At 47.3% G+C, this 27,327-nt stretch overlaps 2 protein-coding genes across 2 annotated transcripts in view; one reads left to right on the top strand and one right to left on the bottom strand.

The window, feature by feature from the left end:
• Window positions 1–125: 125 nt before the first annotated feature.
• On the top strand, window positions 126–23,409 carry LOC137795370 (cadherin-24). The gene is made up of 14 exons (XM_068592783.1): window positions 126–166; window positions 4,886–5,537; window positions 10,449–10,743; window positions 11,833–11,952; window positions 12,749–12,916; window positions 15,601–15,782; window positions 17,599–17,855; window positions 18,453–18,589; window positions 18,770–18,891; window positions 19,536–19,653; window positions 19,747–20,058; window positions 20,847–21,039; window positions 21,174–21,639; window positions 22,531–23,409. The coding sequence occupies exons 2-14, from the start codon at window positions 5,046–5,048 to the stop codon at window positions 23,407–23,409; spliced, it is 3,741 nt and encodes a 1,246-aa protein (XP_068448884.1). The 5' UTR covers window positions 126–166; window positions 4,886–5,045.
• Window positions 23,410–25,591: 2,182 nt separating this feature from the next.
• cltrn (collectrin, amino acid transport regulator) overlaps window positions 25,592–27,327 on the bottom strand; it is a 2,962-nt gene continuing 1,226 nt past the window's right edge. The window contains exons 4-6 of the mRNA XM_068593086.1: window positions 26,898–27,014; window positions 25,829–26,023; window positions 25,592–25,735 (exon numbers count right to left, since the gene is read on the bottom strand). Of these exons, the coding sequence (XP_068449187.1) occupies window positions 25,606–25,735; window positions 25,829–26,023; window positions 26,898–27,014 (442 nt within the window). The 3' untranslated portion in view covers window positions 25,592–25,605. The remainder of the gene's footprint in view (window positions 25,736–25,828; window positions 26,024–26,897; window positions 27,015–27,327) is intronic.

The following is a 27,327-nucleotide window of genomic DNA, read 5'->3' as shown; positions in this document are numbered from 1 at the left end:
GAGAGAGAGAGAGAGAGAGAGAGAGAGAAAGAGAGGGTGAGAGAGAGAGAGAGAGAGAGAGAGAGAGAGAGAGAAAGTGACAGACCTCTCTTCTTCCTTCACATGAGCTTCTCCTCTTCCTCCTCGGTGGATCTTCATCTCGTTAAACCGGAAGCGCCTGAACACGGTGAGCTGCGATACTTTCATGACGCGAGAGCAGCGGCTGCTCAGCGCTTCTTCATCTTCATCATGTTCATGTTCTTCATCTTCATCATGTTCATCCTCTTCATCATAGTTCTGGAACAGAACGCGCGCGCTCCTCTGAAGGTGGTGAAAGCTGCGAGGTACGGAGTGTGAACATATGCGCGCGCGCGTGCTCAACACTCACCTGCCGCGTGCACTTCATAACGCGCGCTCTGGAGTACACGACGGGGTCGCTGCGGGACGGCGGCGCGGTGCGCGTGGTGCGGTGCACGTGGTGTCCGGTAGCGTGAGGCTGCTTCATCATGCACGTGCGCGTGTAAAGCACACACGCATGTGCGTCAAGTAGGTCATTCTTCTTGCTCCGCGCACGAGACAAGGTCACGCTCCAGGCTGTTCAGTGTTCCTCTGTAGAGATATGCTAATGAGCTGTCCAGATGTGCGCGTGCGCGATGGAGAGGCTGAAATCACGGGCTTTAAGGATCGTGATGATGATGATGACATGCAAGCATGATGTTGTGGCGACTCCTCTGGTTGTATAGAAGTCTATGCTTCACGTGTTAAAGCTGCATTCTCTCTCCTGACCACCAGGGGGCGACTCCTCTGGTTGTATAGAAGTCTATGCTTCATGTGTTAAAGCTGCATTCTCTCTCCTGACCACCAGGGGGCGACTCCTCTGGTTGTATAGAAGTCTATGCCTCATGTGTTAAAGCTGCATTCTCTCTCCTGACCACCAGGGGACGACTCCTCCGGTTGTATAGAAGTCTATGCTTCATGTGTTAAAGCTGCATTCTCTCTCCTGACCACCAGGGGGCGACTCCTCTGGTTGTATAGAAGTCTATGCTTCATGTGTTAAAGCTGCATTCTCTCTCCTGACCACCAGGGTGCGACTCCTCTGGTTGTATAGAAGTCTATATAAGTGACTCTACTTCTCTCTTGATGTATTCCCTCAGTAAACATTGTAAACATGAGTTTATGTCTCAATCTCTAGTTTCTAGTCTTCTTCTATACAGCATGATGTCATTTAGTACATTATGGTCCGTTAGAGTCAAACAGACCGTAAAGCAGGAGACGCTTTAGGGGCGGGGCTACCAGGTGATTGACAGGTCTCTACTTCACCTGTTCTCAGTCCATATATGGTCACTTCCTGTTTACTGGATGCAAAACAAACGACATGGTTAAACTTTATTTCACACCACTATGGTGTCACCGTGTAATGGATCCGTCGTCAACATGCGTGCCGAGCGGTCCTAAAGCCCTCCACCCCCCCCCCCCCCCCATGTTAACGGCCCTGCTGCATCACTTACAGCTTAAGCCTGGACTGTAATGCGCTGACTGATGTGCTGAGTACAGTGGGCCGCTTCTCACCAGCAGCCTGATGCGAAGAGACTTAAGAGATTTCCATGTGTGTGAGAGAGGAAGAAGGAGAGAGAGAGAGAGAGAGAGAGAGAGAGAGAGAGAGAGAGAGAGAGAGAGAGAGAGAGAGACTGTTTAATGGAACAGAAGTCTTGGTCGTGAAAGCCAGCAGGGCTGCCCTTCTTCCTCCTCCTCCTCCTCTTCCTCCTCCATCCTCACCCCACTCTACCTCCGTCTCTCCCTCCACGTTACAGGCCTGACATGCTCGGGCTATTTTTAATAAAAACAGAAGGAATCGCCTCGCTGAGAGAGTGAAGTGAGACAGAAACAACGATTTGCAATTTAGAGTTCTGTCACCATCGTGGTTCTGTTCTGAGGACACACACACACACACACACACACACACACACACACACACACATATGCACACACACACACACACTCTATATATATATATATAGATATATCTATATATTTATATAGATATATATACACATATATACATATATATTTGGAGAGCTATAGGATGTAATCGTATGCAGAGTGAAGGTCTGAGTGTTGTTCAGTTCTTCACTCGTGTTGTCAGACTCGTCCTGTGTTGTCGTTGTGGTTCCATGTTCAGACGTTTGTGTCTCACGTCGCTGCAAACGAAGACAAACGAAACGTTCACATCCTGCAGAGAAGAAGAAGAAAAGAGGTGAAGAAGAAGAAGAAGAAGAGTTTACTTCATTACTTTAGAAACTAGGTCAGTTTCTCTTGAGTGGAAAAAAGAGCATGTGTTTCATTTTCATGTCATTTTCTTCTTCTTCATATGAGGAATATCAATTTAGATGAATCACAAATGTCACGGTTCATGTTGTATCAAAGGCTCTGCGCTGCATGTGAAGCATCGCGTCACTGAGCAGAGATCCATGTTCTTCTTCCACGCAGCGTCTGCATGAGGCAGAACGTTGAGGCTGTGTTCTCGTGTTCGACGGTGCAAAACTTTCATTTGGACTCGTCCGCAGCGTGTCGCCGTGCGGTCGCGCCCAGACGCCATTTTATGAGGTTCTGAATGAAGTCACAGAGAGAAACGAGAGGCTCCTGTTTTTACTGCTGTGTAACGTGTGGAGCGTCGCCATCTTCAATACCCACAATGCATTAGAGCACACCTGACAGACCTGGTGCAAATATTAGACGTAAGAAAGAAAATACATTGTGTTTTAAATAAATGCATCGACAGTTTATAAACATTTGCAATGTTCTACTGCTAGTTCATGATGTGCTAACGCTAGTTAACAATGTTCTACTGCTAGTTTATGATGTGCTAACGCTAGTTAACAATGTTCTACTGCTAGTTCATGATGTGCTAACGCTAGTTAACAATGTTCTACTGCTAGTTCATGATGTGCTAACGCTAGTTAACGATGTTCTACTGCTAGTTCATGATGTGCTAACGCTAGTTAACAATGTTCTACTGCTAGTTCATGATGTGCTAACGCTAGTTAACAATGTTCTACTGCTAGTTCATGATGTGCTAACGCTAGTTAACAATGTTCTACTGCTAGTTCATGATGTGCTAACGCTAGTTAACAATGTTCTACTGGTAGTTCATGATGTGCTAACGCTAGTTAACAATGTTCTACTGGTAGTTCATGATGTGCTAACGCTAGTTAACGATGTTCTACTGCTAGTTCATGATGTGCTAACGCTAGTTAACAATGTTCTACTGCTAGTTCATGATGTGCTAACGCTAGTTAACAATGTTCTACTGCTAGTTCATGATGTGCTAACGCTAGTTAACAATGTTCTACTGGTAGTTCATGATGTGCTAATGCTAGTTAACGATGTTCTACTGGTAGTTCATGATGTGCTAACGCTAGTTAACGATGTTCTACTGCTAGTTCATGATGTGCTAACGCTAGTTAACGATGTTCTACTGCTAGTTAATTGATTTCCAACTCGATGACCGAATCAAACTATCTCTCATGAAGTCAAAGCGGACGTTACGGCGGTTGCATCGGATTGCGTAACACTGCACATGTGAAGCTGATGAAGCGGTCTCTGAGTGTTGCATTGTGGGATACCGGTCGCCTCCATTCCGTGCATGAAGGCGAGCAGCAGCTGTGAGAGGAATCGCGGATGGCGACAGAAACGAGGACGTTAAAGAACGAAGTTTACGGCGTTTTTAGGCTGCCGACACTTTCCCAGCACGTCGACTTTAAAAAGATCAACGGCTGAGATCTGACGGGACGAAGAGCATTAAACTTTTCAGTCATTGATTGAATTATTTATGGGTCTAATTAATCTCATAAGGAGGGGGGGGGGCTTCTTTAGAGACGCCATCCATCACCTGAGCTCCTCCTCGCCGACGGGCCCAGGGGCGCCAAATTAATTGAAAGCAATTTTTAAGACCGCGCTAAACTCTGTGAGAACGCCTGAGCGATCAATAATCACAGCGTTCACACACGAGGGCAGAATATGAAAAACGTCACCTGGTGTGAAGCGATGAGGTCGCTGCTCATCGGACCGTAAAGTTCAGAGCTATTTTCATTTCTTTAACAGCAGCAGAGCAACAAACAGCAGAACTGATCGAAAAGGTTTAGAATATTTAACGGAGAAGGTGTCGCGTAGTGTCGCCTGACAGCCAGAGGGGTCGGGGGTTCGATCCCCCGATGCCGGGCGGGCCCTCTGTGAGGAGTTTGTGGGTTCTCTCCGGGTTCTCCGGTTCCACCCACAGTCCAAAGACACGCAGCTCAGGTTACCTGGAGACTCTAAAGTGTCCGTAGGTGTGAATGGTTGTCTGTCTCTGCAGACTTGTCTTTTTCCCTTCTGCATCTTTTTAAAAGGCTCGCGTCCCTTTAGGATCCCTCTAACTGTCTTAAAACCTTTTAAAAACCAGACTGAGCGATTGTTATGTAAAACTGTAAATCATAGCTGGTTTCATGAAGAAATAAAAAGCCCAAAACTGCTGAGTGTGGATGTATTGAGTTGGAGTGAACTTTATGGTTTGGTACATGAAAAAATTCAAATAGCATTCAAATAGCCCCAATGGACCCATTGGACCCATTGGGGCCATTGGATCCATTGGGGCCATTGGATCCATTGGGGCTATTGGAGTCAATGGGACCTCTCCTGAATGTTCTCTGTACGTATTATAACAACATTATCCAAACAGCCCCAGTGGTTGCAGAGATAAACCTTTTAAGTTTGGGGAGGACATTTTCAAGGAAAGGGCCTTAAACTCGGTGGTTTTCTATTGGTTAAAAGTGTGTCTCCCTCAGATGTTCCCTCTGATTGTGTGTCTTAATTGTGTGTCTCCCTCAGATGTTCCCTCTGATTGTGTGTCTTAATTGTGTGTCTCTCTCAGGTGATCACCTGCCAGCATGTGCGGCGCGACGGGAAAGTGTTGTGCGCGACGGCGCCGCACCCCGGGGAGAAGACACCCGAGCACCCGGATGGATCGTCGTGAGGAAAGCTGCATGTGATCCGCCGTCCAGCGGTTCCTCGGACACGGTCGAAGCTTGGCGATGGCTGCTCGCGTTCTGCTTCTGCTCCTTCTAGCCGGCGGAGGGGAAACAAACGGCTCTTCGCCGGCCGGCGGCCTCTCGGATGAAGATGGAGGCCCTGAAGTGATTTCAAGCAAAAGTCAAGGAGTTGCACCTCGACCGGAGTCCGTTGACGGCTTTATCGAGCGTTTCCCTGAGTACAAAAGCCGCTTGCAGAGCGGAGAGGCGGATGTAAGCGCCCTGCCTAATGTGGCTTTGAGACTAAACGACAGGAGACCTAATGCGTTTGACTCTAAGGAGAGTTTAGCGAAGCAAACGGTCACGCTAAACCAGCCGGACTCAGCCGCCGAGCTCACTCTGAACCGAAGGAGCGAGTCCGCTGACGGAGGGGCCGAGGGCGCGATCGAAGCTCGCGGGTCGGGGCCTCGAACCCGCCACCGCAGGAGCTGGCTCTGGAACCAGTTTTTCGTGATCGAGGAGTACCGCGGGCCCGAGCCCGTGCTCATCGGACGGGTAAGCGCGGCGATGCATTTTGCATGCAGATGAAGCGTATTTGTGCGGAGCCGGAGTCATTTATTTCACACCGAACACGAAAACATTTTTTTTTAATTTACTCACGCCGTCGCGCACCATTACCCCCGTAAGTGATGATGCGCTGCGACTCCGCGTGTCCTTGGCCTCCCGCTCGCTCGCTGTGTCGCTCTGCTTTCTACATGGTTTCCCTCGCTCGCTCCCTCGATGGGTTGTGAGAGCTAAATGATGAAGGCGCCCTCGCACTCAAATGAGAAATTCTCGCCGACCACATCGGATGTAAAAAAGGTTCCCTGGTTCTGAGGTTTGTTTCCTCCGTATGATGGAACGTTGAACAGCCGTTAAACGAGTCTGTTCTCCATTAACTGAACCGCTGTTTGCTCCGCTCTCTAAACAGCATTTCTCTTGATAGTAATGAAGCTGCAACCAGAAAGCTCAACGTTCCCAACCAGTCAAGACTGAAGCAAAGCATTGATGGAAACCTCCAATTTGTGATCGCACATTATTCAGAGGATTAAATGTAAATTGGCCCGAAATTCTAATCACCCAGCCTGCAATGACGTCTTTAAATCACTGTAATGTAAATATAAGTGTTCTGTCACTGTCAGGTGACTGTGAAATGATGATCACCTCGCCTTCTTTTAAAATGACCCCAATTAATCTACTTTGTGAAGATTTTACTGCAAATGGCTGATGGAAAAGAGAAGGAGGGGCTCATGATCATGAAGCAACCTCCAGGTCTGATGAGTGAAGCCTCGACAACCTCTGGTTGTATAGAAGTCTATGCTTCATGTGTTAAAGCTGCATTCTCTCTCCTGACCACCAGGGGGTGACTCCTCTGGTTGTATAGAAGTCTATGCTTCATGTGTTAAAGCTGCATTCTCTCTCCTGACCACCAGGGGGCGACTCCTCTGGTTGTATAGAAGTCCATGCTTGGAGAGGCTGAAATCACGCGCTTTAAGGATCGTGATGATGCTGATGACATGCAAGCATGCTGTTGTGGCGACTCCTCTGGTTGTATAGAAGTCTATGCTTCATCTTCTTCAGTCCTCTCAGTTCATCTTGTGATCGCCCTCTAGTGGTGAGGAGGAAAAATCGTCCTCCATTCATACTCGGTGCCAACGAGTTAAAGTCGTTAAATTGAGACAAATGTTACAATGTTACAATGTTACAGTGTTACAGTGTTACAATGTTACAATGTTACAGTGTTACAGTGTTACAGTGTTACAATGTTACAATGTTACAGTGTTACAGTGTCACAGTGTTACAGTGTTACAATGTTACAATGTTACAGTGTTACAGTGTTACAGTGTTACAATGTTACAATGTTACAGTGTCACAGTGTTACAGTGTTACAATGTCACAGTGTCACAGTGTTACAGTGTTACAGTGTTACAATGTTACAGTGTTACAGTGTTACAGTGTTACAATGTTACAGTGTCACAGTGTTACAGTGTTACAATGTTACAGTGTCACAGTGTTACAATGTTACAATGTTACAATGTTACAATGTTACAGTGTCACAGTGTTACAGTGTCACAATGTTACAGTGTTACAGTGTTACAGTGTTACAATGTTACAGTGTCACAGTGTTACAGTGTCACAGTGTTACAGTGTTTCAGTGTTACAGTGTCACAGTGTTACAGTGTTACAGTGTTACAGTGTTACAGTGTTACAGTGTTTACAGTCTCTGAGTCTGTAGCAGTCGAGACATTTTGAGGCCGCTTACAGTTTTTAATCCAACGTGTGGAGCTCGCTTGAAAACAACATTTCTGTTGACGACGTATCAACTCATATCTAAAAATACAGAAAGGATTTAGGCGCCGTGTCGCCACACCGGCAAACATCCGGCACCTGAAAGTGTGGCCCGCGATTTAATCCCGAACACACACCTGAACCGAGTCCCCGGAGGTTTCACTCGTAGTTTCACGGTCGGCCGCTTCGCGCTAATGCGGCCGCTGGCAGCCGCCGCAGGATGCTATCAGCTGGAACGCTAACGGGGAGCGCTGCCAGCAGCCACTTTGTAGCCGGCAGCGTTCTTTATAGTGACAGTCTAGATTGGATTCGTACCAGTGCAGTATATACCTCGTAAATGTTTAATCTCCCTCTCCGGTTGTTATTGATACAGTGGGTGGGTGTGCGGGGGGATAAAGCAATCAGCAGCCACACGAGACGCCGGTTCCTCTGCACACAGTCCTGATGTTCATATTCATGTAATAAAGAGTGGAGAAGGGGGTGTTGTTTTGGCCCGAGGGAAGAGAAGAGAGGTGACACGTCTGCAGTGTAAATCACAGGTGCCGCGGACCCCCCGCCGCCGTGAGGATGGACCCGGAGAGGAGGAAGGAAAGTGTCAAAGGAATCGGAGAAGACAATTTCCCTCCTTCTCTTTGCTCCAGCTTTGTTTTTCCAGCGAGGCGATACATGTCCTCCCCGCCGCGAGAGTGTTTTTCCATGCTGACTGAAGCACAGCAGGACAGAGCCGGCAATTAGAGGAGGGCTGAGTATAAAAGAGAGAGAGAGAGAAAGAAAGAGAGAGAGAGTCTCTCTTGTTGCTGAAGTGTGGGATCAGAATGGAAGCCGCTCTGCGGGGGAAAGAAAGGAGTGATGTTGGTGGAGGGGAAGAATGAAATGTATCAACGCGTGAGTTCCTTATCGGGCAATCTGTTGGGCGTTCGCTCACGACGCCGTAATCCCCCAACTTTATCCTCCCAGAATGTACACCATCTTATATATATGTGTGTGTGTGTGTGTGTGTGTGTGTGTGTGTGTGTGTGTGTGTGTGCATTATGCTGAAATATGTAGATACCATGAAAATAGAAATTCCCTTTCCTCTCTGCAGCCTCAGATCTCAAAACCACTCGGAAAAAAAAAAGAGAATCGGAGCGTTTTTCAGGCGTCTGTTCGCGCGCTGAAGCATAACTTAAACATCAAGTCTCTCTTTCAAATGATCTTTAAATCTATTTTCTTTTCTTTTTTTTAAATGTGGAATGTTTTTCAGGTTTTTTTTATCCATCTGGTGGAATCAGAAATGTGCACAATGCTGCTTTCCTCCACTTTATTTTTATTTGATCCTTAAAAAAGGAGGTTGACTATAAGTGCAACTGCTCAGTCTGTATGAATGATAGATGAAAAAATATTATTTATACTGTATATATATATAGATACACATCTATATATATTTAAAAATATATGTATTCCTCTGCTGCAAAGACAAATGTCATGCCTTGCAAAAACGCATGATATATAAATCTATGTTAGAAATTGATAAGTCAACTTGTAGAATTGTTGCAGCTGAGTTGTTATTTTTCGAACGTGGCAGCTTTAGCGGCTCGTGTAGCTGAGGTCCAGCGGAGGTTGTGAGGTTGTGAGTAAGCCTCTGGATTAAAGGAACATGTGCGGTTCTGCGCCTTAAGGGCCCGAGAGATGTGGAGGCTCCTGGTCAGAAAGCTCGGTGTGATGAAGGCTGAGTAATCTCCTCAGCTTTCTATTTCTGTGTGTTTCGCCTTTTACCTTTCCAGCTCGCACTAATATCCTCTCTGCCATTAAATACAGAGAGAGAGAGTATTCTGCACCGGAGAGAGCAAATAGCAGTCAGAGAGAGAGAGAGAGAGAGAGAGAGAGAGAGAGAGAGAGAGAGAGAGAGAGAGAGGAGGGGGGGGGGATGTGAGCAGATGGGCCGTAAAGAGAACTTGATGTAAAAAAAGATAAGAAAACGGGACATGAGGAGGAAGAGGAAGCTTAAAAGGTACAAAGAAGTCAGGCAGATGGATCCACGAGACGGGGCAGATGGAGGAAGTGAGGAAAAAATAACTTAATAAAATCATGGAAGAGGATTTCCACACGATTAAACTGCTTTCTTTAAGCAATAAGGAATCATGTTCGTCCAATATAATTGACTTGACTTGGATCAAGTTAATTTATTTGGGTTAGGCAACCCTAATTTACTTGAGCCGGATGAATTGAGTTGGTTCAACTTAATTGATTAACGTTTTTTTCACTAATGTATAATTAGTTTAGTCAACCCTATGAAGTTAAATTGGACACAACCCGAGTACATTAAGGTGACAATACTCAAGTACTTCAAGCCTGGTCAAAAATAACACTAAATAACAACGCATCCTTCATGAATCACCTTGTGGAAATCCTTCTCTGCATCTGATCCATCCTTTATTAAGGAGAAGTGGAACACTCAAGGACACTTTGACATGTGAACTATGGGATTGAACCGGCTACCTTGTGGTTATGGGACAACCACTCATCCTCCTGACATTCATGCACATATCCTTTTTTTTGCATTTAGATGGACAATTAGGTGATAATGGATTCCTGCTCACCTTTAGCCTTTACCTTTAACCTGCATGTTCTCAACAGTCTTCTTTGTAAAGCCTTCGCCTTCGTACTCGATTCTCTCCGTTTCTCTCAACAGGAATGGATCTAATAGATGTTACGTTTTTGAACTTCATGTAAATCCTACGTGACTGAATCACGTTCAGATTAAACATAAATGAATATTGTTTGAAACAAACGTTACACTTTAGTAAATCTAACAGCCAGCCAATATGATTTTTTTGAGTGTAGTATGTCCGCGCTCCATGTCCACGTGGGTCTTTATTTGTGTTGCCCCTTGTGAAACCCCCCAGTGGCGCGTCTGTTCCAGTGAGTTCATGAGCTGCCGGTCGAGCTCCACACTACTGCTGCCCGCCTCGGCGCTCGTCCCTCGGTTCCCGCCCGCCTCCTGCAGCACCTGGGGCCGCTCGTGTCGGACTCACTGAGCACGTGCACATGAATCACCCTCTTCCACTGCAGTGTTGACGGGTCTGATAGCTGCGTCTTTAGGGCGCTGTAATTCACCCTGAGTGGCTTCTTTGTTTGTTTGTTTGTTTGTTGTCCCAGCTGCACACGGATATGGACTTAGGAGACGGTCGCACCAAGTACACGCTGGAGGGGGAGGGCGTGGGCTCCGTGTTCGTGATCGACGGCAACACGGGCAACATCCACGTCACCAAGTCCCTGGACCGCGAGGAGAAGGACCAGTACCGCCTCGTGGCCACTGCCACGGACCGGCAGACGGGCCGAGCCCTGGAGCCCTCGTCCGAGTTCATCATCAGGGTGCAGGACATCAACGACAACCCGCCCGTCTTCCACGACGAGCCCTACGTCGCCGTGGTGCCGGAGATGGCCAACATCGGTATGTGAGGCGGACCGAAGGGGGGCTCAAATCTGTGAAGAAAAGTGGAGCGTTGCATTGTGGGATTGATTGCAGGAAGTAGTGTGCGTGCCACTACACATTTAAGGGTGTTGGGCCTGGTCTCCACTGACCTTGTTTGGTCACATGACTTCCTGTTAGCCTCTAGAGAAACTCCACCAGGTCACATGACTTTACGTCTCATCCTCTAAGCTGAGGGAGGACTAGTGTCCTAGTGAGGACACTCAATCGTCTCCTTTAGATTGTTTAGGATCCACCAGAGGGGCGTTCACTGACCTGTTTTTAAAATCAGACAACTAAACGATAGCTTCTCTTCAGCTCGTGTTAAACTCAAACTTTATTTTAGACTTCTGACCAAAAAAACACATAAATAAAACACACTGACTTGCAGGAAACAAACAGGAAGTGTAAAACTGCTGACTCATTTCCTGATTTTATGATTCATTGCTGCAGAAGCCATCAGGGTTCATCCTCTGGGCACCATGAATGTATAACATGTCATCTTCAGTCAGTTAGTCAGACACACAGCTCGCAGGACTTAAATAACGTGACAAAAACTCATGTAAGTATTACAAATGTATTTTGCATTAAAAATCTATAAAAGTTTTTAAAAATGAACATCACAACTTTTAGGGAGAAGTATTTAAATTAATTTTATTCGCCGTCAAAATCCCCCCAAAACGGCCCTGAAGGACAAACACCAGCTTCACATCTTTGCTTTTTAAAGTGATTGATTCTCTCCTCGGGCGCAGATTAATCATCTGTTAATCGCTGCAGCTCTGTCTCTACTCCCGCGGGATGTTTGACTCGTATTAATAATGTATTTCCAAACGGAGTGTAAGAACTAAATGTTTAACATGAAAAGCAGAATATTTAATCGTGTTTTATCTGAAAGATGAACGGCTCCGTTCGGCAGCAAAGTGGCTTATCCGTGTAATCCTCCAGATAAGATGCACTTCTGCAGAGTATCAAGAGCTCATGAACCTGCCGCCCAGCTCGCCCCGACCTCCTACCTTCTCTCTCTCTCTCTCTCTCTCTCTCTCTCTCTCTCTCTCTCTCTCTCTCTCTCAGGGACGTCCATCATCACAGTCACAGCCAGAGACGCCGATGACCCCACGTATGGAAACAGCGCCCGGCTGGTTTACGCCATCACTCAGGGCCAAGACCACTTCTCTGTGGACCCTCAGACAGGTCTGATGTTACACTGTAAAAAATATCACTTTTACGTAAAATAAAAATATTTTTTCTGTTGTTGTTTTTTTTCAATTATATACAAAACTCTGTAAAATAACAGTATTTCACTGCAAAACCTTAAATTAAAATGTTCGTCAATGAATTGTTTTCGGCCTTTATTTTAATTAAGATATTTTACCCTTTTTTTTACAGTTTTTGTTTGGCGGCAAATTGCTGTCAGTCATATTGACTTTAAAGAAAATACCTCAACATGTTCACAGTAGTTTTTCTGTTGTTTTTTTTTCAATTATAGACAAAAAAAGTGTTTCACTTTTAAAAAAAATTGTGATATCTCTTTATTGAAGGTGTTTGATTGTAATACAGTATTTCATTACAAAACCTTTAATGAAGATTTCCGTGAGTTCATGATTTTCGCCCTTTATTTGATTAAAGATATTTTACCTGATTTTTACGTTTTTTGTCTGGCAGCCCAAAAAAAAACGTAAAAATTAAACCAGTCATTTAACCGTTTTGTGAACATTTTATTTTTACAGTGCACACCGTGAACCCCGATCACAGGCCGCGTGTCTCTGCCACCATATGTCCAACATTTGCATGATCCGCCTCCGTGCGTTTCAGTGTCCTAATTCTGAACACGTATGACTCGCTCTGACGGTGATCTGCAGAGACGTCGTGATGTCGCTGTGCAATATATATATATATATATATATATATATATATATATATATATATATATATATATATATATATATATATATATAAATACATATCTCTAAATGTGTCTCTGCTGCAGGCGTCCTGAGGACGGCGGTGCCCGACATGGACCGCGAGACCAGGGACCAGTACCTGGTGGTGCTGCAGGCCAGAGACATGGGGGGGCACCTGGGCGGCATGTCGGGGACGACCACCGTCACCGTGAGGCTGAGCGACGTCAACGACAACCCGCCTCACTTCAGGAGGAGTGAGCACACACACACACACACACACACACACACACACACACACACACACACACACACATACACACACACACACACACACACACACACACACACATACATACATACAAACACTCACTACATGATATGAAACACACATGAGCATGTAGACAAAAGGGAAACCTAATTCAATCGGCCGCCTCGTCGAGAGAAGAGGAGAGAAGGAAAGAGGGAAGAGGAGAGGAGGACAGAGGGAAGAGGAAAGGACAGAGGGAAGAGGAAAGGACAGCGGGAAGAGGAAAGGACAGAGGGAAGAGGTAAGGACAGAAGGAAGAGGAAAGGACAGAGGGAAGAGGAGAGAAGGACAGAAGAAGGAGGAGATTGGTTACTTCACCACTAGAGGCCACTAAAACGTACACAGTGTTACTTTCAATTGTCTATGGAGTGTGTGTGTGTGTGTGTGTGTGTGTGTGTGTGTGTGTGTGTGTGTGTGTGTGTGTGTGTGTGTGTGTGTGTGTGCGTATGTAGTCAGACATCTTCCCGCCTCCTCCGGTCCTCTAGATTAACGGAGTTTTTCGTCAGTCCGGCGCTCCCTCTCTTCATCCCTCTCTTCATCCCGCTCTTCATCCCTCTCTTCATCCCGCTCTTCATCCCTCTCTTCATCCCTCTCTTCATCCCTCTCTTCATCCCTCTCTTCATCCCGCTCTTCATCCCTCTCTTCATCCCTCTCTTCATCCCTCTCTTCATCCCTCTCTTCATCCCGCTCTTCATCCCTCTCTTCATCCCTCTCTTCATCCCTCTCTTCATCCCTCTCTTCATCCCTCTCTTCATCCCGCTCTTCATCCCTCTCTTCATCCCTCTCTTCATCCCTCTCTCGGTTGGACCGACCGGCCTCAGCGTTGTACCAGCATCCTCCTCTCCTCCGTTCGGCCCTGAGCTTCAGAGACGCGTCTCGACGTAGAAGAGTGAAAGATCATGTCGGCCTTTTTCTTATCTGAGCTTTTCCCCGTTCTGTGCTATTAATATTTCATCTGAAAGTTCAGTGCTTTCCGCTTCAATAGGCAGTAAAATCACTGCAGCGACGTCGCTCCTCTCTTCATGGCACCTCCACTTCTTCTTCTCCTTCTTCCTCTTCTGACAGCCTCCGTTCATCCTCCGTTTAACCCCCTCCTCCCTCTTTCCTCTTTGTTCTACGGGTGATAAATTGTTCTGCAACACAGGAGCAATTTCATATTTCCAAATGCCAGCGCTGTTATTTATCTGTGATATATCTGACCCCCCCCCCCCCCTCCGACACACACACACACACACACACACACACACACACACACACCGCACACACACCGGCTTCTCCTCCGGGTCATTATTCTGTGTTTTGACTATAACGTCACGTCTCAACCGCTCAGCTCACTTAGAGCTTTGAAGGTGAAAGAGTTCATGATGTTAATAATGATTTACATCCAATAGAAACAATATGATATTAATATGCACAAACATCTACACAGATTGCAGAAGCATCGATTGATATATTTTCTAAAATAAAGACAAAACATCTCCAGATTAAAAGTGATTTACAAATTAGGGCTTTGAATTTGTAAATTTGTTAAAATTATTAGGTAGAGACCCAAAACTCAGCTCTATCTGCTCTCTAATGAAAGGGTTAACGGCCGCTCTATCTGTCCTCTAGTGAAAGGGTTAATGGCCGCTCTATCTGTCCTCTAGTGAAAGGGTTAACGGCCGCTCTATCTGTCCTCTAGTGAAAGGGTTAACGGCCGCTCTATCTGTCCTCTAGTGAAAGGGTTAACGGTCGCTCTATCTGCCCTCTAACAAAGGGTTAACGGCCGCTCTATCTGTCCTCTAGTGAAAGGGTTAACGGCCGCTCTATCTGTCTTCTAGTGAAAGGGTTAACGGTCGCTCTATCTGTCCTCTAATGAAAGGGTTAACGGCCGCTCTATCTGTCCTCTAATGAAAGGGTTAATGGTCGCTCTATCTGTCCTCTAGTGAAAGGGTTAACGGTCGCTCTATCTGTCCTCTAACGAAAGGGTTAACAGTCGCTCTATCTGTCCTCTAACGAAAGGGTTAACGGCCGCTCTATCTGTCCTCTAATGAAAGGGTTAACGGCCGCTCTATCTGTCCTCTAGTGAAAGGGTTAACGGCCGCTCTATCTGTCCTCTAGTGAAAGGGTTAACGGCCGCTCTATCTGTCCTCTAGTGAAAGGGTTAACGGCCGCTCTATCTGTCCTCTAATGAAAGGGTTAACGGCCGCTCTATCTGTCCTCTAGTGAAAGGGTTAACGGTCGCTCTATCTGTCCTCTAGTGAAAGGGTTAACGGTCGCTCTATCTGTCCTCTAATGAAAGGGTTAACGGCCGCTCTATCTGTCCTCTAGTGAAAGGGTTAACGGTCGCTCTATCTGTCCTCTAGTGAAAGGGTTCATGTTAAATGTTCTTTCCTTTCTAAAGAGACGTTCTGTGCGTTTCACACTTCATCTGCAGCAGCTCTGTCTTCTGCATTCTGAGGTTTTCATTTCCAGAGGATTCATCTTTACGCTGTGAATTCCCAGCAGACGTCCCCGAGAGGGAACTCCACACTAAATATAACGTCGGTGGATCAGCTGCAGCTGAGGACGCTCGTCGCAGCGTCCGGGTCCAGCTGTGACAGCATGCTGCGTTGTGTTGTGTTTCCTCCCGCCGCTCGCCCGGCGCTGCAGGTGCGTGGTCGTTCTCCGTGTCGGAGCTCGCCGCTCCGGGCGTGGAGGTCGGCCGGCTGTCGGCCGGCGATCCGGACATGGGAGAGAACGCTCTGCTGGAGTTCAGCATCCTGGACGCGGAGGAGGCCGACATGTTCAACATCACGGGGAGAGACCGGGAGGCCGTCATCGTGCTGAACAAGGTGCGGCTAGCGCGTTAGCATGAAGCTAAACGTGCTAACGAATATAAATCTAGATTATTGTGCATGTTTCATTTGTTTTATCTGATTGATTACCTGTTTCTAAAAGTGCTGCTCTTGCAGGATCCATCCATCCATCTATCTATCTATCTATCTATCTATCTATCTATCTATCTATCTATCTATCTATCTATCTATCTATCTATCTATCCATCCATCCATCCATCCATCCATCCATCCATCCATCCATCCATCCATCCATCCATCCATCCATCCATCCATCCATCCATCCATCCATCCATCCATCCATCCATCCATCCATCCATCCATCCATCCATCCATCCATCTATCTATCTATCTATCTATCCATCTATCTATCTATCTATCTATCTATCTATCCATCCATCCATCCATCCATCCATCCATCCATCCATCCATCCATCCAGCGTCCATGCTGTCATGTGTTTGGCGCCCCCTGTGGACGACAGTGGAAATGCTTCCATGAGCAAAACGATTTGTTTTGGAAGCGACTAAAAGGAACTTTTTTTTTTTTTTTTTTTTGACATTTCTTCTTCAAGCTGAAGAGAGTTTGAGCGTTTTGTTGTCTGACAGGAAGTAGGTCAGTGAACAGCCCTCTGGGGAGCGAGGAGCGTTCACTGACGTTCGTGGCGCCCAGAGGATGAATCTCACTGACGTCTGATCCTCTCTGACGCCGCCATGACGGTTCTGAGTGGAACGTCCTGGCAGCTGTTTGACGGAGCACCGGCTCAACATGGTGCACGCGTTCATGTCCCCTGAGGACGAACCCTCGCTGCCGAAGCAATGCTGACGCTCCGTGTAGCGCCACCATCAGGTCAACACGCACCAACGCTTTGCTTCAAGGCTTTGAGTTTCCTGCTGACAGAATCCTGCAGCAACAAGTCCTGAACTTAAACATGAGTCAGCGTTTCTGCACCTTTTCTTCTACACTCTTAAAGTCGATGTGTTTTTTGTTGTATTCAGTTGTCTGATACATAAAACAGGTCAGTGAACGCCTCTCTGGAGGATCGTGAAGAGTCTAACTGAGACGAATAAACCTCATTGGACGTGTCGAGTGAGCTAACTTCCTGTCTTACGCGTCGTCTCTGAGACGTTTCACAACCAGGTCAAAGATCTTTCCACTTTGCCGAAAGTTTTTCGGAAAATTCTTGCAAAATTCAATTTTCCTCCGTCCCTCGAATGCACCATTTTTCCGGAGGCTGCTCCTCGTAATGAGCAGCCGGAGCGACGCCTCTGTTCTCCTGTGAGCGTCCAGAGGAGAACCGAGGAGAACAGAGGAGAACAGAGGAGCTGCTCCTGAACCAAGAGCTGCACGGGGCGAGGAAGAGGAGGCCGAAGATGAAAGGAAACCCTCACATAGTGTGAGGGATAAAAGAGCGGGAAATGACTTATGAGACAGAATCCATGTGGCGCAGCTACGGGAGCCTGTTGCTGCAGAAATGAGATGAAAGTTTAGATTGTGATCATAAAAATATCCACAGAATCATGATAAGATACAACTAGCTCATAATTATAACTTTTTATCTCATAATTATGACTTTTTATCTCATAATTATGACTTTTTATCTCATAATTATGACTTTCTATCTCATAATTATGACTTTTTATCTCATAATTATGACTTTTTATCTCATAATTATGACTTTCTATCTCATAATTATGACTTCATATCTCATAATTATGACTTCATATCTCATAATTATGACTTCATGTCTCATAATCATGACTTTGTAATCTCCCAATGTAAATATTTGTTTCGATCGTCCTCTTCCTCCACCAGCTGCTGGACTACGAGAGCTGCAGCTCGTACAGCTTCTCCGTGGAGGTGTCCAACCCGGTGGTGGACGCCCGCTACCTGAGGAAGGGCCCCTTCAAGGACCGGACCACGGTCCGGGTCATGGTCCTCAACGCCGACGAGCCGCCGCGCTTCTCCCGCGGCCGCTACCGGCTGGACGTGTCCGAGAACTGCGCGCCCGTCTGCTCGGTGGGCCGCGTGGAGGCCGTGGACCCGGACACGGGCCAGAGCGCCAACATCAGGTCGGTGGACCGGCCTCCTGCGGGACCGAGCCCGTTTATATGGAGACGTGTTCATGGTGTACGTTACAGTGCAGGAGAGCGTGAAGGATGAAGACCAGGATGAAGGACGCGTCCTAGTGGACTGTGGAACCAGTTCTGTCTCCAGACCTCTTTGTGTTTGAGTCGTTGTAGGAACCTCAAATTAATTCCAATACTTGTGTTTATTGTTTCTATTTGTTCAGCAAAGTCTTGGAGAAAAAATGTAAATCTGCAAAAAAAATCCCTTTTAAAAGATGTTTTGATGGTAACTATGAACATCCAGCGTGATATGAGCCAGATTTCCTAAAAAAGCCTCCTGGAGCGTCAATAAGACCTTTATGGAAAGATTAGGACCTAAAGAATCAGAACCTGCAACAACAATCACAATAAAACAAAGTCTTGTCCTGTTAGGAAGAAGTTTCAGTCAAGAAACTGTGTCAATCGCTTCAAACATGGAAAAAATACATCTTTTCTGGCAAAAGATTGTCTGATGGGGCATGCTGGGTATTAAAATGGGCGGCCTCTTATCTTGCATTGTAAGGCATCTCTTCACCAAAGCTTCTGGTTCCTCTCTCTCAGGTTCTCCGTGGACCCGCAGTCCGACCCTCAGGCTCTGTTCCGCATCGCCTCCGACTCCGGCTTCATCACCACGGTGACGGAGCTGGACCGCGAGGAGGAGCGCTGGCACAACATCACCGTCATCGCCACGCAGCGAGGTGACGCCGGCCTGCGGCGCTCAGAGGCGCTCAGCGTCGCTCAGAAGCGCTCAGAAGCGCTCAGAAGCGCTCAGAAGCGCTCAGAAGCGCTCAGAAGCGCTCAGAAGCTCCTCGTCACAGCCTCTGATTCTTTCTCTCTTTCTTTCTTTCTTTTCTTCTCTCTTTCTTTTCTTCTTGCAGACAACCCCAACCTCGTGTCCAGGGTCGTGGTTGCCATAGAGACGATGGACCAGAACGACAACGCGCCCGAGCTGGACCGCCAGTACTCCACCAGCGTGTGCGACTCCAGCGCCGCCGGACAGGTGCGCCCCCCCGAGGCCACGCCCCTTTTTACTGGACTTCATTTTGATTCAATCTGTTGTTAAAACATAGAAAACAGATGTTTTCACCTTCATCCTCGTCTTCGTCCTCGTCCTCGTTTTCGTCTTCGTCCTCGTCCTCGTCTTCGTCCTCGTCCTCGTCTTCATCCTCATCCTCGTCTTCGTCCTCATCCTCGTCTTCATCCTCGTCCTCGTCCTCGTCTTCGTCCTCGTCTTCATCCTCATCCTCGTCTTCGTCCTCATCCTCGTCCTCGTCTTCGTCCTCGTCTTCGTCCTCGTCTTCGTCCTCGTCTTCATCCTCGTCCTCGTCTTCGTCCTCGTCTTCGTCCTCGTCCTCATCCTCGTCTTCGTCCTCGTCCTCGTCTTCATCCTCGTCTTCGTCCTCGTCTTCGTCCTCGTCTTCATCCTCATCTTCATCCTCATCTTCAACCACGTCCTCGTCTTCATCCTCGTCCTCATCCTCATCCTCGTCTTCATCCTCATCCTCGTCTTCAATAATAACTATGTATCCTCCTCGTCTGTGCTCTTGTAGCGTGCTGCGTCTTCTCCTTTAACGCTCTCTGGTCTCTCTGGTCTCTCTGGTCTCTGTGGTCTATGTGGTCTCTGTGGTCTCTGTGGTCTCTCAGGTGGTTCAGGTCCTGCGAGCCATCGACAGGGACCAGGGGAGCGAGGACGCCCCGGTCCACTTCAGCATCCCTCCAGAGTCCAGCGCCGCCCTGAACCTCAGCATCAGGGAAACCGGAGGTGGCGCCGATCGTCTCTCTCTCTCATTTTCCTGCAACAAAAGCTCACTGTGAGCGACCGCGTGTTTGATTCCCTCCTCCCTCTCGTCACCAGGCGTGACGGCCAGCCTGGTGCTCCGGTCGGCCCTGGAGCCCCTGTCCGGCTTCGCCTCGCCCTCGCTCGCCCTCTACGTGCCGGTGGTGCTGCGGGACGGCGCCTCTGGCCTCACCAACACGGCCACGGTCACCGTGACCGTCTGCCCGTGCCTGAGCGGCGGCATGCGGACCGAGGACCGGGGCCGGCGGGCCGAGGACCGGCCCTGGGAGCGCCGGGCGGTTTGCCTCCCGCTGGCCCCGGCCTCGCCCTCCCTCGTCTTCAGCCTGGTCACCTTGCTGGCCATGCTGGCCTGCGTCACCAGTCTGCTCGGTAGGAGGAGCCTCAGGATGGTGGCCATGTGTCTGTCCTTAGTGGCCATGTTTGTCTTTAGTGGCCATGTGTCTGTCCTTAGTGGCCATGTTTGTCTTTAGTGGCCATGTGTCTGTCCTTAGTGGCCATGTGTCTGTCCTTAGTGGCCATGTTTCTGTCTTTAGTGGCCATGTGTCTGTCCTTAGTGGCCATGTTTGTCTTTAGTGGCCATGTGTCTGTCCTTAGTGGCCATGTTTCTGTCTTTAGTGGCCATGTTTCTGTCTTTAGTGGCCATGTGTCTGTCCTTAGTGGCCATGTTTGTCTTTAGTGGCCATGTTTCTGTCTTTAGTGGCCATGTTTCTGTCCTTAGTGGCCATGTTTCTGTCTTTAGTGGCCATGTTTCTGTCCTTAGTGGCCATGTTTGTCTTTAGTGGCCATGTTTCTGTCCTTAGTGGCCATGTTTGTCTTTAGTGGCCATGTGTCTGTCCTTAGTGGCCATGTGTCTGTCCTTAGTGGCCATGTTTCTGTCTTTAGTGGCCATGTGTCTGTCCTTAGTGGCCATGTTTGTCTTTAGTGGCCATGTGTCTGTCCTTAGTGGCCATGTTTCTGTCTTTAGTGGCCATGTTTCTGTCCTTAGTGGCCATGTTTCTGTCCTTAGTGGCCATGTGTCTGTCCTTAGTGGTCATGTTTCTGTCCTTAGTGGCCATGTTTCTGTCCTTAGTGGCCATGTTTCTGTCTTTAGTGGCCATGTGTCTGTCTTTAGTGGTTTTGTCTCTCTCTCTCTCAGTGGTCATGTCTCTCTCTCTCAGTGGTGTGTGCGCTCTCGCTGTCACTGCGCCATCAGAAGCGAGACGCCCACTGTCCCTTCGAGGACGACGATGTCAGGGAGAACATCATATCCTACGATGACGAGGGGGGAGGGGAGGCGGACACCGCGGCCTTCGACATCACGGCGCTGCAGAGCATGCACCGAATGCAGCACATGCACAACAACAGGAACATGTGAGCACCCCCCCCCCCCCCCCGCCCTCTCCTCACCTAACCCTAAAAAAAACATCCTTTTCCACTGTGGCTTACGGGAAGCGTGTGCATGTGTCGTGACCGCGTGCTCGTCTGACATTCATCTCTTGGCACAGATGGTACACCCAGCAGAACGCGGCGAGGGCCAGGGCGTACAGCTGGAACCGCAACCCGGGCCTGGACCCCCATCAGAGGCCGGGCCTGGACCTCCATCAGAGGCCGGGCCTGGACCCCCAGCAGAGGCCCGGCTCCGCCCCGCTGTACGGGCGCCTCTGCTACGGCATGCACACGCTGCCCGTCATCAGGGACTACGTTCCCGTGGGGCCGCTGGAGGCCGGACTGCAGCTCACGCAGATGACGCGCGGGCTCAGCGGAGGTCGCATGGGCAACACGCTCGCCGGAGGTCGCGGCGGCGACGCGCTCGCCGCCGTCCCCGACCAGAGCACCTTTGAGCCGCGGCGCGCGCCAGAGACGAGCGCCGCCGGCTACGCAGCGCAGCGCACGCTGCCGAAGAGCAAAGTCACGGGCAGAGAGGAAGGCAACGACGCCGCCGGCACGCGAGAGACTGAGGATACGACAAAGGTCAGATCACAGGGTTACTGCTGACGCATAGCAATACGTGTGTGTGTGTGTGTGCGTGTGTGTGTGTTTGTTTGTTTGTGTGTGTGTCTGTGTGTATGTGTGGCCTCTGTATGAAAGCAAAGAAATGGACAAAACAAAAAAGGATTCAAGTCGCGTTACGAAGTGAATAATAAAGTTTCCCAATGAAATATTCAGGACGAGAACAGTGTGATTCACCCGCCAACTGTCACCAGATCCTGAGCCGGAGGGAAGTGACATCATTATTGTGAGAAGAGCTCAAACTAAATGACGCATGCAGAAATGAAAACAACCAAATAACAAAATAATTAACTCACTGATTCAGGGAAAACGTTCTCAATCGAGCGCATATTGCTCCAGAAGTTTGACCTGCTCACCCGGTTTGTCCGGTTGACTCTTTGACTGATTCATCTCCACCTGCTTCACAAAAAAGCCACTTAAACCCCGCCATTTTGAATTTTAGTGAAAAACACATTCTTGCGAGCTCCTCCTACACGCTGGATCTGATTCATGCCAAACTTGCTGTAGATCATTATAGTCACTATTTTATCAAAGGTTATGAAAATAGTTTTGATATCTTATTGTGTGAAGGAGATACAGACCGATGATCCTCTCAGAGGCGTGTCTTGTTTTTCAACACACAGAACTTCCAAACTATTTTGACTAGTGACTCCAAATTTGCAGCATATGTGCACATAGCATCCTGTAACATGCACACAAAATTGCCTGCAATTTAAACACTAGGAGGTGCTACAACAATTCAGCCAATTTTGGCCTTTTTACTGTTTTACTGCCGTTTTTAGCATTTTTACAACTCCTTGTCCTCTTCCTTCTCTTCCTCTTCCTCCTCCTCCTCTTCCTCCTCTCTTTCAGATGAACCCAACAGAAGCGACAGAGTCGACGCATGCCGCCGACACCACCGATCCGACCACCGAGTCTTCCTGCCGGAGTCAAAGCAGCTGCTCGTCGAACCAGCAGGAGGTCCGGCCGGGGTCGTCACAGACTCAGGCGAGCACCGGCGCCACCAGCTGCACGCTGGACGACCTCGACACCGATTCCTCCATCCCGTCCGTTTCAGAGAGAAACTACTCGACCGGCGGTGAGCTGTCCACGAACCCTCCCGCTTACCTGAAGGCGGACTCGTACAGCGTCGTGGGATCACTGAATCCCAGCGGCGGCGGGGCGAGCGGCGGCGTGTTGCACCCGGCGGCAGCGCATCTACTGAGCATGTGCGGCCTCCAGAGACAGGACTCGACCCCTCTGCCCTTACCGGGGAGGGGGCTGTTCGACAACAACAGAGGCAGCTGGGCGGCGTGTGAGCTTCCCGCGAGGGCGGAGCCACCGCCGCCCGCCAACGTGCAGCCCCTCCGCATGGAAGACCTGCTGAACATCCGTCTGGACCGGGTGACCTTCGACCTCTCGCAGCCGCCCTACGACTCGCTGCAGACTTACGAATTCGAGGGCCGCGACTCGAGAGCCGAGTCGCTGAGCTCGCTGGAGAGCGACGGCGGGGAGAAGGACGGCGGGGTGAAGGACGGCGGGGTGAAGGACGGCGGGGTGAAGGACGGCTGGAGGGCGGCGGCGGGCGGGATGGAGGAACTGAACCAGAAGTTCCAGAGGCTGGTGGAGATCATCCGGGAGAGGGAGCAGGAGAAGGAGGGGCAGGGGGAGGGGCAACAGGAGGCTCCTCCCCTTCGAGAGACTCATGAACCAAAGGACGGCGACAGCGCACAGCAGAGGTGGGATTTCTAGGCTGCGAAGAAGAAGTTAGACCCCCGAGTGATGGAAACCAGGGCACAGCGTATAGTTTTCACCTTCCACTGTGTTTATGAGCTGCATATGGAATCTGTCACTTTTCACACTGCTCTTGTATTAATAATAATAACAATGCACTCGGGCTTTCAAAGCTATGAAAGATTAACATTTTTTAAATATTGATTCTGAAGCCCTTAAAGCTGCATTGTTAGAAAGAAGAAGAAAAAGACCTCATCCAATATTGACCAGAATCGTGATATTTAATATTGATAGTTTAATAGCGGGCACGCTCACGAGGAATCCTTTTGAACTAGAGTGTTTTTATGAAATGTTGCTGTTAGCCGTGACTGTGCGTACGTTCATATCCTGTAACGCGGCTCACTATGCAATCACACACACAGATGAGTAGCGTGTCACTGTCACTGTTTGTGGAAGTAAATATATGAATATGTCCGTGTGTAGATGAAAACAGCTGCTTCTGCCTCCATGGTTCATCACTGGGTGGATCGGGTTTACCACACAGGACATCAAGCCTCTGAGTCTCTTGTTAAACTGTTGCAGACAAACAAACAATCTTCCACATAATTTCCCCCACACATAAAATGTATTAATGTATAATTTGCTCATCGAGAAATATCTCCAGAGGCTCATTTACATCCTCTTTCTAAAATAGACAAAAGAGGTTTCGTGCAGAACGAGCAGCGATTGTTCCTGACGGCTCGACTTTGACATTGTGTAATATTATTCACGAGACTCATTTCCATATCGCTATTTCAAAACTCATTTCATACTCAGAGAGGTATCAGGACTTTATTCTCAATAATATGATAGAAATGTGTTCTGACTTCCTGCCGTGATGTCATCGCGTCCAGCTGGAAGACGAGAAGCGTTAAACACAATCTGACAGGAAATCTTTGGCGTCTCGACAAGAAAAACGAAGTGTAAGAAATAAAAAATAGAAAAGAACAAGTGAACTCCTCAGGCGAGAGAGAGAGAGAGAGAGAGAGAGAGAGAGAGAGAGAGAGAGAGAGAGAGAGAGAGAGAGAGAGAGCGAGCCAGCGAGTCATTACCTGGTTGTCAGAGTGGGCTTCTTCTTCTTCTTCTTCTTCTTCTTCTTCTTCTTCTTCTTCTTCTTCTTCTCCTCCTCCTCCTCCTCCTCCTCCTCCTCACTCAGAGATCAGGACAGACTTATTTCATCTTGAACTATTTATAGACGAGACTTTCTGCAGCGCTTCAAAATCAATGTAGTGAAGACCAAAATAAATGAGAATGAATTAATAAATGAAAGAAGCACTCTGGTACGATGGCGCCCCCTAAAGGCAGACCTGTGCACTGCATGTGAGAGCAGATGGAGATATTAGTGATAGTAAAATAATGACATGACATAATATATAAAATAAGACTAGATTTTTTTTTAACTTAGAACTTTTTGATCTAAACAAACTCTAAATTGTTTCCATAATTATTTTTTTTCCATAATTTTTTGCAATTACAAATTTCCCCATTTCCAATTCTTTGTGCATTCTTATTTATTAATGTTTAAGAAACAGTGAAACCTCTTCAGGCCTCCACAAACTCTTTATACAAACACACAAAAACACAAACACATGAAGGGAACCGAACACTGATGACACAAACCTCAGCGTGAACACGTATAGAGATTCATAAAGATTTACAAAGATAAATAAGGATTATATAGTCATAAAGATTAAAAATATTCATAAAGTCATATAGATTCATAAAGATTTATAATAATTCATCCATAAGATCAAGTTCTTTAATGACGATGCTGCAGCTGATCAGCGGCTTCAGGGGGAAACCCTGAGAGAGAGAGAGAGAGAGAGAGAGAGAGAGAGAGAGAGAGAGAGAGAGAGAGAGAGAGAGAGAGAGAGAGAGAGAGAGAGATGGCAGCAAACAGAACGATAGCAGACGTTTCTTCGTCGTTTGATTTGATCACAAAACCATCACCATATATATATAAATAAATATATATATATATATATATATATATATATATTTATTTATTTATATATATATATATATATATATATATATATATATATATATATATATAAATATATATATATATATATAAATAAATATATATATATATATATATATATATATATATAAATATATATATATATATATATATATATATATATATATATATATATAAACATATCAATAGTTCTACATCTGCGTCACCGGCTCGTCGTCTGAGAACGAGCGGTTGTAAACGCCGTCACTCGCGCCGCCATTTTCCACCGTTTTCACCCGCGTCTCTTCCTCGTCCTCTCCGTCACTTTTCTGGTTCTTTTTGCTGAAGGAAAACAATAAAAAAACACAATGTCATAGACGCAAAATGAATAAACAATAATAAATACAGAACGTGTGAATCATCCGGCGGCTTCACCGGTTCTTCTGCACCAGAGACGACACCAGCAGGACGATGATGCCGGCGGCCACGGCGCCCATCACCACGCCGAACACGATGAGCCACGGCGGCGTGTCGGGCCGCGGCGGCGCCGGCAGCGTGGGCGGGATGCCGAGGAACTCCAGGCTGTCGTCGCTCAGCAGGAAGGCGCCGTTGATGCGGCTCCTGGACTTTCTATGGAAAATACATCATAAAAATAAACTGTTTTCAGGCATAAAGTGATGAACCTCAACATGGTGGACGCATACAGACGGTCACTGAGAGGTCAGAACCTAGAACCATCAGAACCCTTCACCAAATCCTCAATAGTTATTATTATTATTAACAGAACAACACATTATTTGTAAGTTTAATTTACACCAATAACACACAAGCTCGCTAAGCTAACAGTCACATTCAGGGGTTTACAGCTACTACTTGCATGGTCTAATATGAGCTTATACAGCGGCTAATATTAGCTAATGTTAGCCAAATAATACATGAAAATGTACACTTTCTTCTTTATGAAAAGTGAAAAGTTGAATTTACACCAATAACACACAAGCTAGCTAAGCTAACAGTCCCATTCAGGGGTTTACAGCTACTACTTACATGGTCTAATATGAACTTATTTAGCGGCTAATATTAGCTAATGTTATTAGCTCTACTCAACCTTGTTTACCCCTTGTGTCCTCTCGCTCGTAGCTCTGCTGCTAACAGTAGCATTTATGCTTTTGTTCCTTTAAAGTTTCTTTGTGAACTTCACAATAGTTGTGCAGAACTAAATAAGCGTTGATGAGAACGAGCTAGCTTAGCTAACAGTTATAATCTAGAGCTACTACTTAAATGGCTTATATGGCGGTTAACATTAGCTCATTTTAATAAAACATCAAAATGTACACATTATTCTTTATGTTGAACTCACATCAGTACAGCACACGCTAGCTAAGCTAACTACTGTATCGTACTCATATGTTTACAGCCTCACTCAAGCTATATAGTTTATGGCTGCTAACCGTAGCTAATGTTAGCATCACTTAGCAGTGAAGGGAGCAGCCGCTGTGATTACCTCACCGCCTCCTCCACGAGGCGCCGATCCACGAGCTGCGAGGCGTCGAGCGGCGACGTCACCACGAACCAGAAGGACACGCGAGGAGTCTCATCGCACACGAGGACGTTGGAGACGCTGCGAGGCGAGGAAGACGAGCAGAGACAACAAATAGACATCAACAACGTGTAAAGAACACAACAACACATGAAGAACACGACAACTCATGAAGAACACGACAACACATGAAGAACACAACAACACATGAGGAACACAACAACACATGAAGAACACAACAACACATGAAGAACACAACAACACATGAAGAACACAACAACAAATGAAGAACACGACAACACATGAAGAACACGACAACACATGAAGAACACGACAACACATGAAGAACACGACAACACATGAAGAACACAACAACACATGAGGAACACAACAA

The sequence above is a fragment of the Clinocottus analis genome, unplaced genomic scaffold, assembly GCF_023055335.1.
Source record: "Clinocottus analis isolate CAN_PGR_092001 unplaced genomic scaffold, fCliAna1.0.p SCAF_28, whole genome shotgun sequence".
NCBI classification, from domain to species: Eukaryota; Metazoa; Chordata; class Actinopteri; order Perciformes; family Cottidae; genus Clinocottus; species Clinocottus analis.
The sequence above is the reverse complement of the archived record's forward strand: the minus strand, read 5'-3'. Positions and strand labels throughout refer to the sequence as shown.

Bases quoted from the DNA above. Each gene is read 5' to 3' on its own strand.
- LOC137795370 (XM_068592783.1), top strand. From the start codon at position 5,046: ATGGCTGCTCGCGTTCTGCTTCTGCTCCTTCTAGCCGGCGGAGGGGAA. The intron at 5,538-10,448 runs GTAAGCGCGGCG...TTGTTGTCCCAG, and splicing joins AGCCCGTGCTCATCGGACGG to CTGCACACGGATATGGACTT. The intron at 18,892-19,535 runs GTGCGCCCCCCC...GTGGTCTCTCAG, and splicing joins ACTCCAGCGCCGCCGGACAG to GTGGTTCAGGTCCTGCGAGC.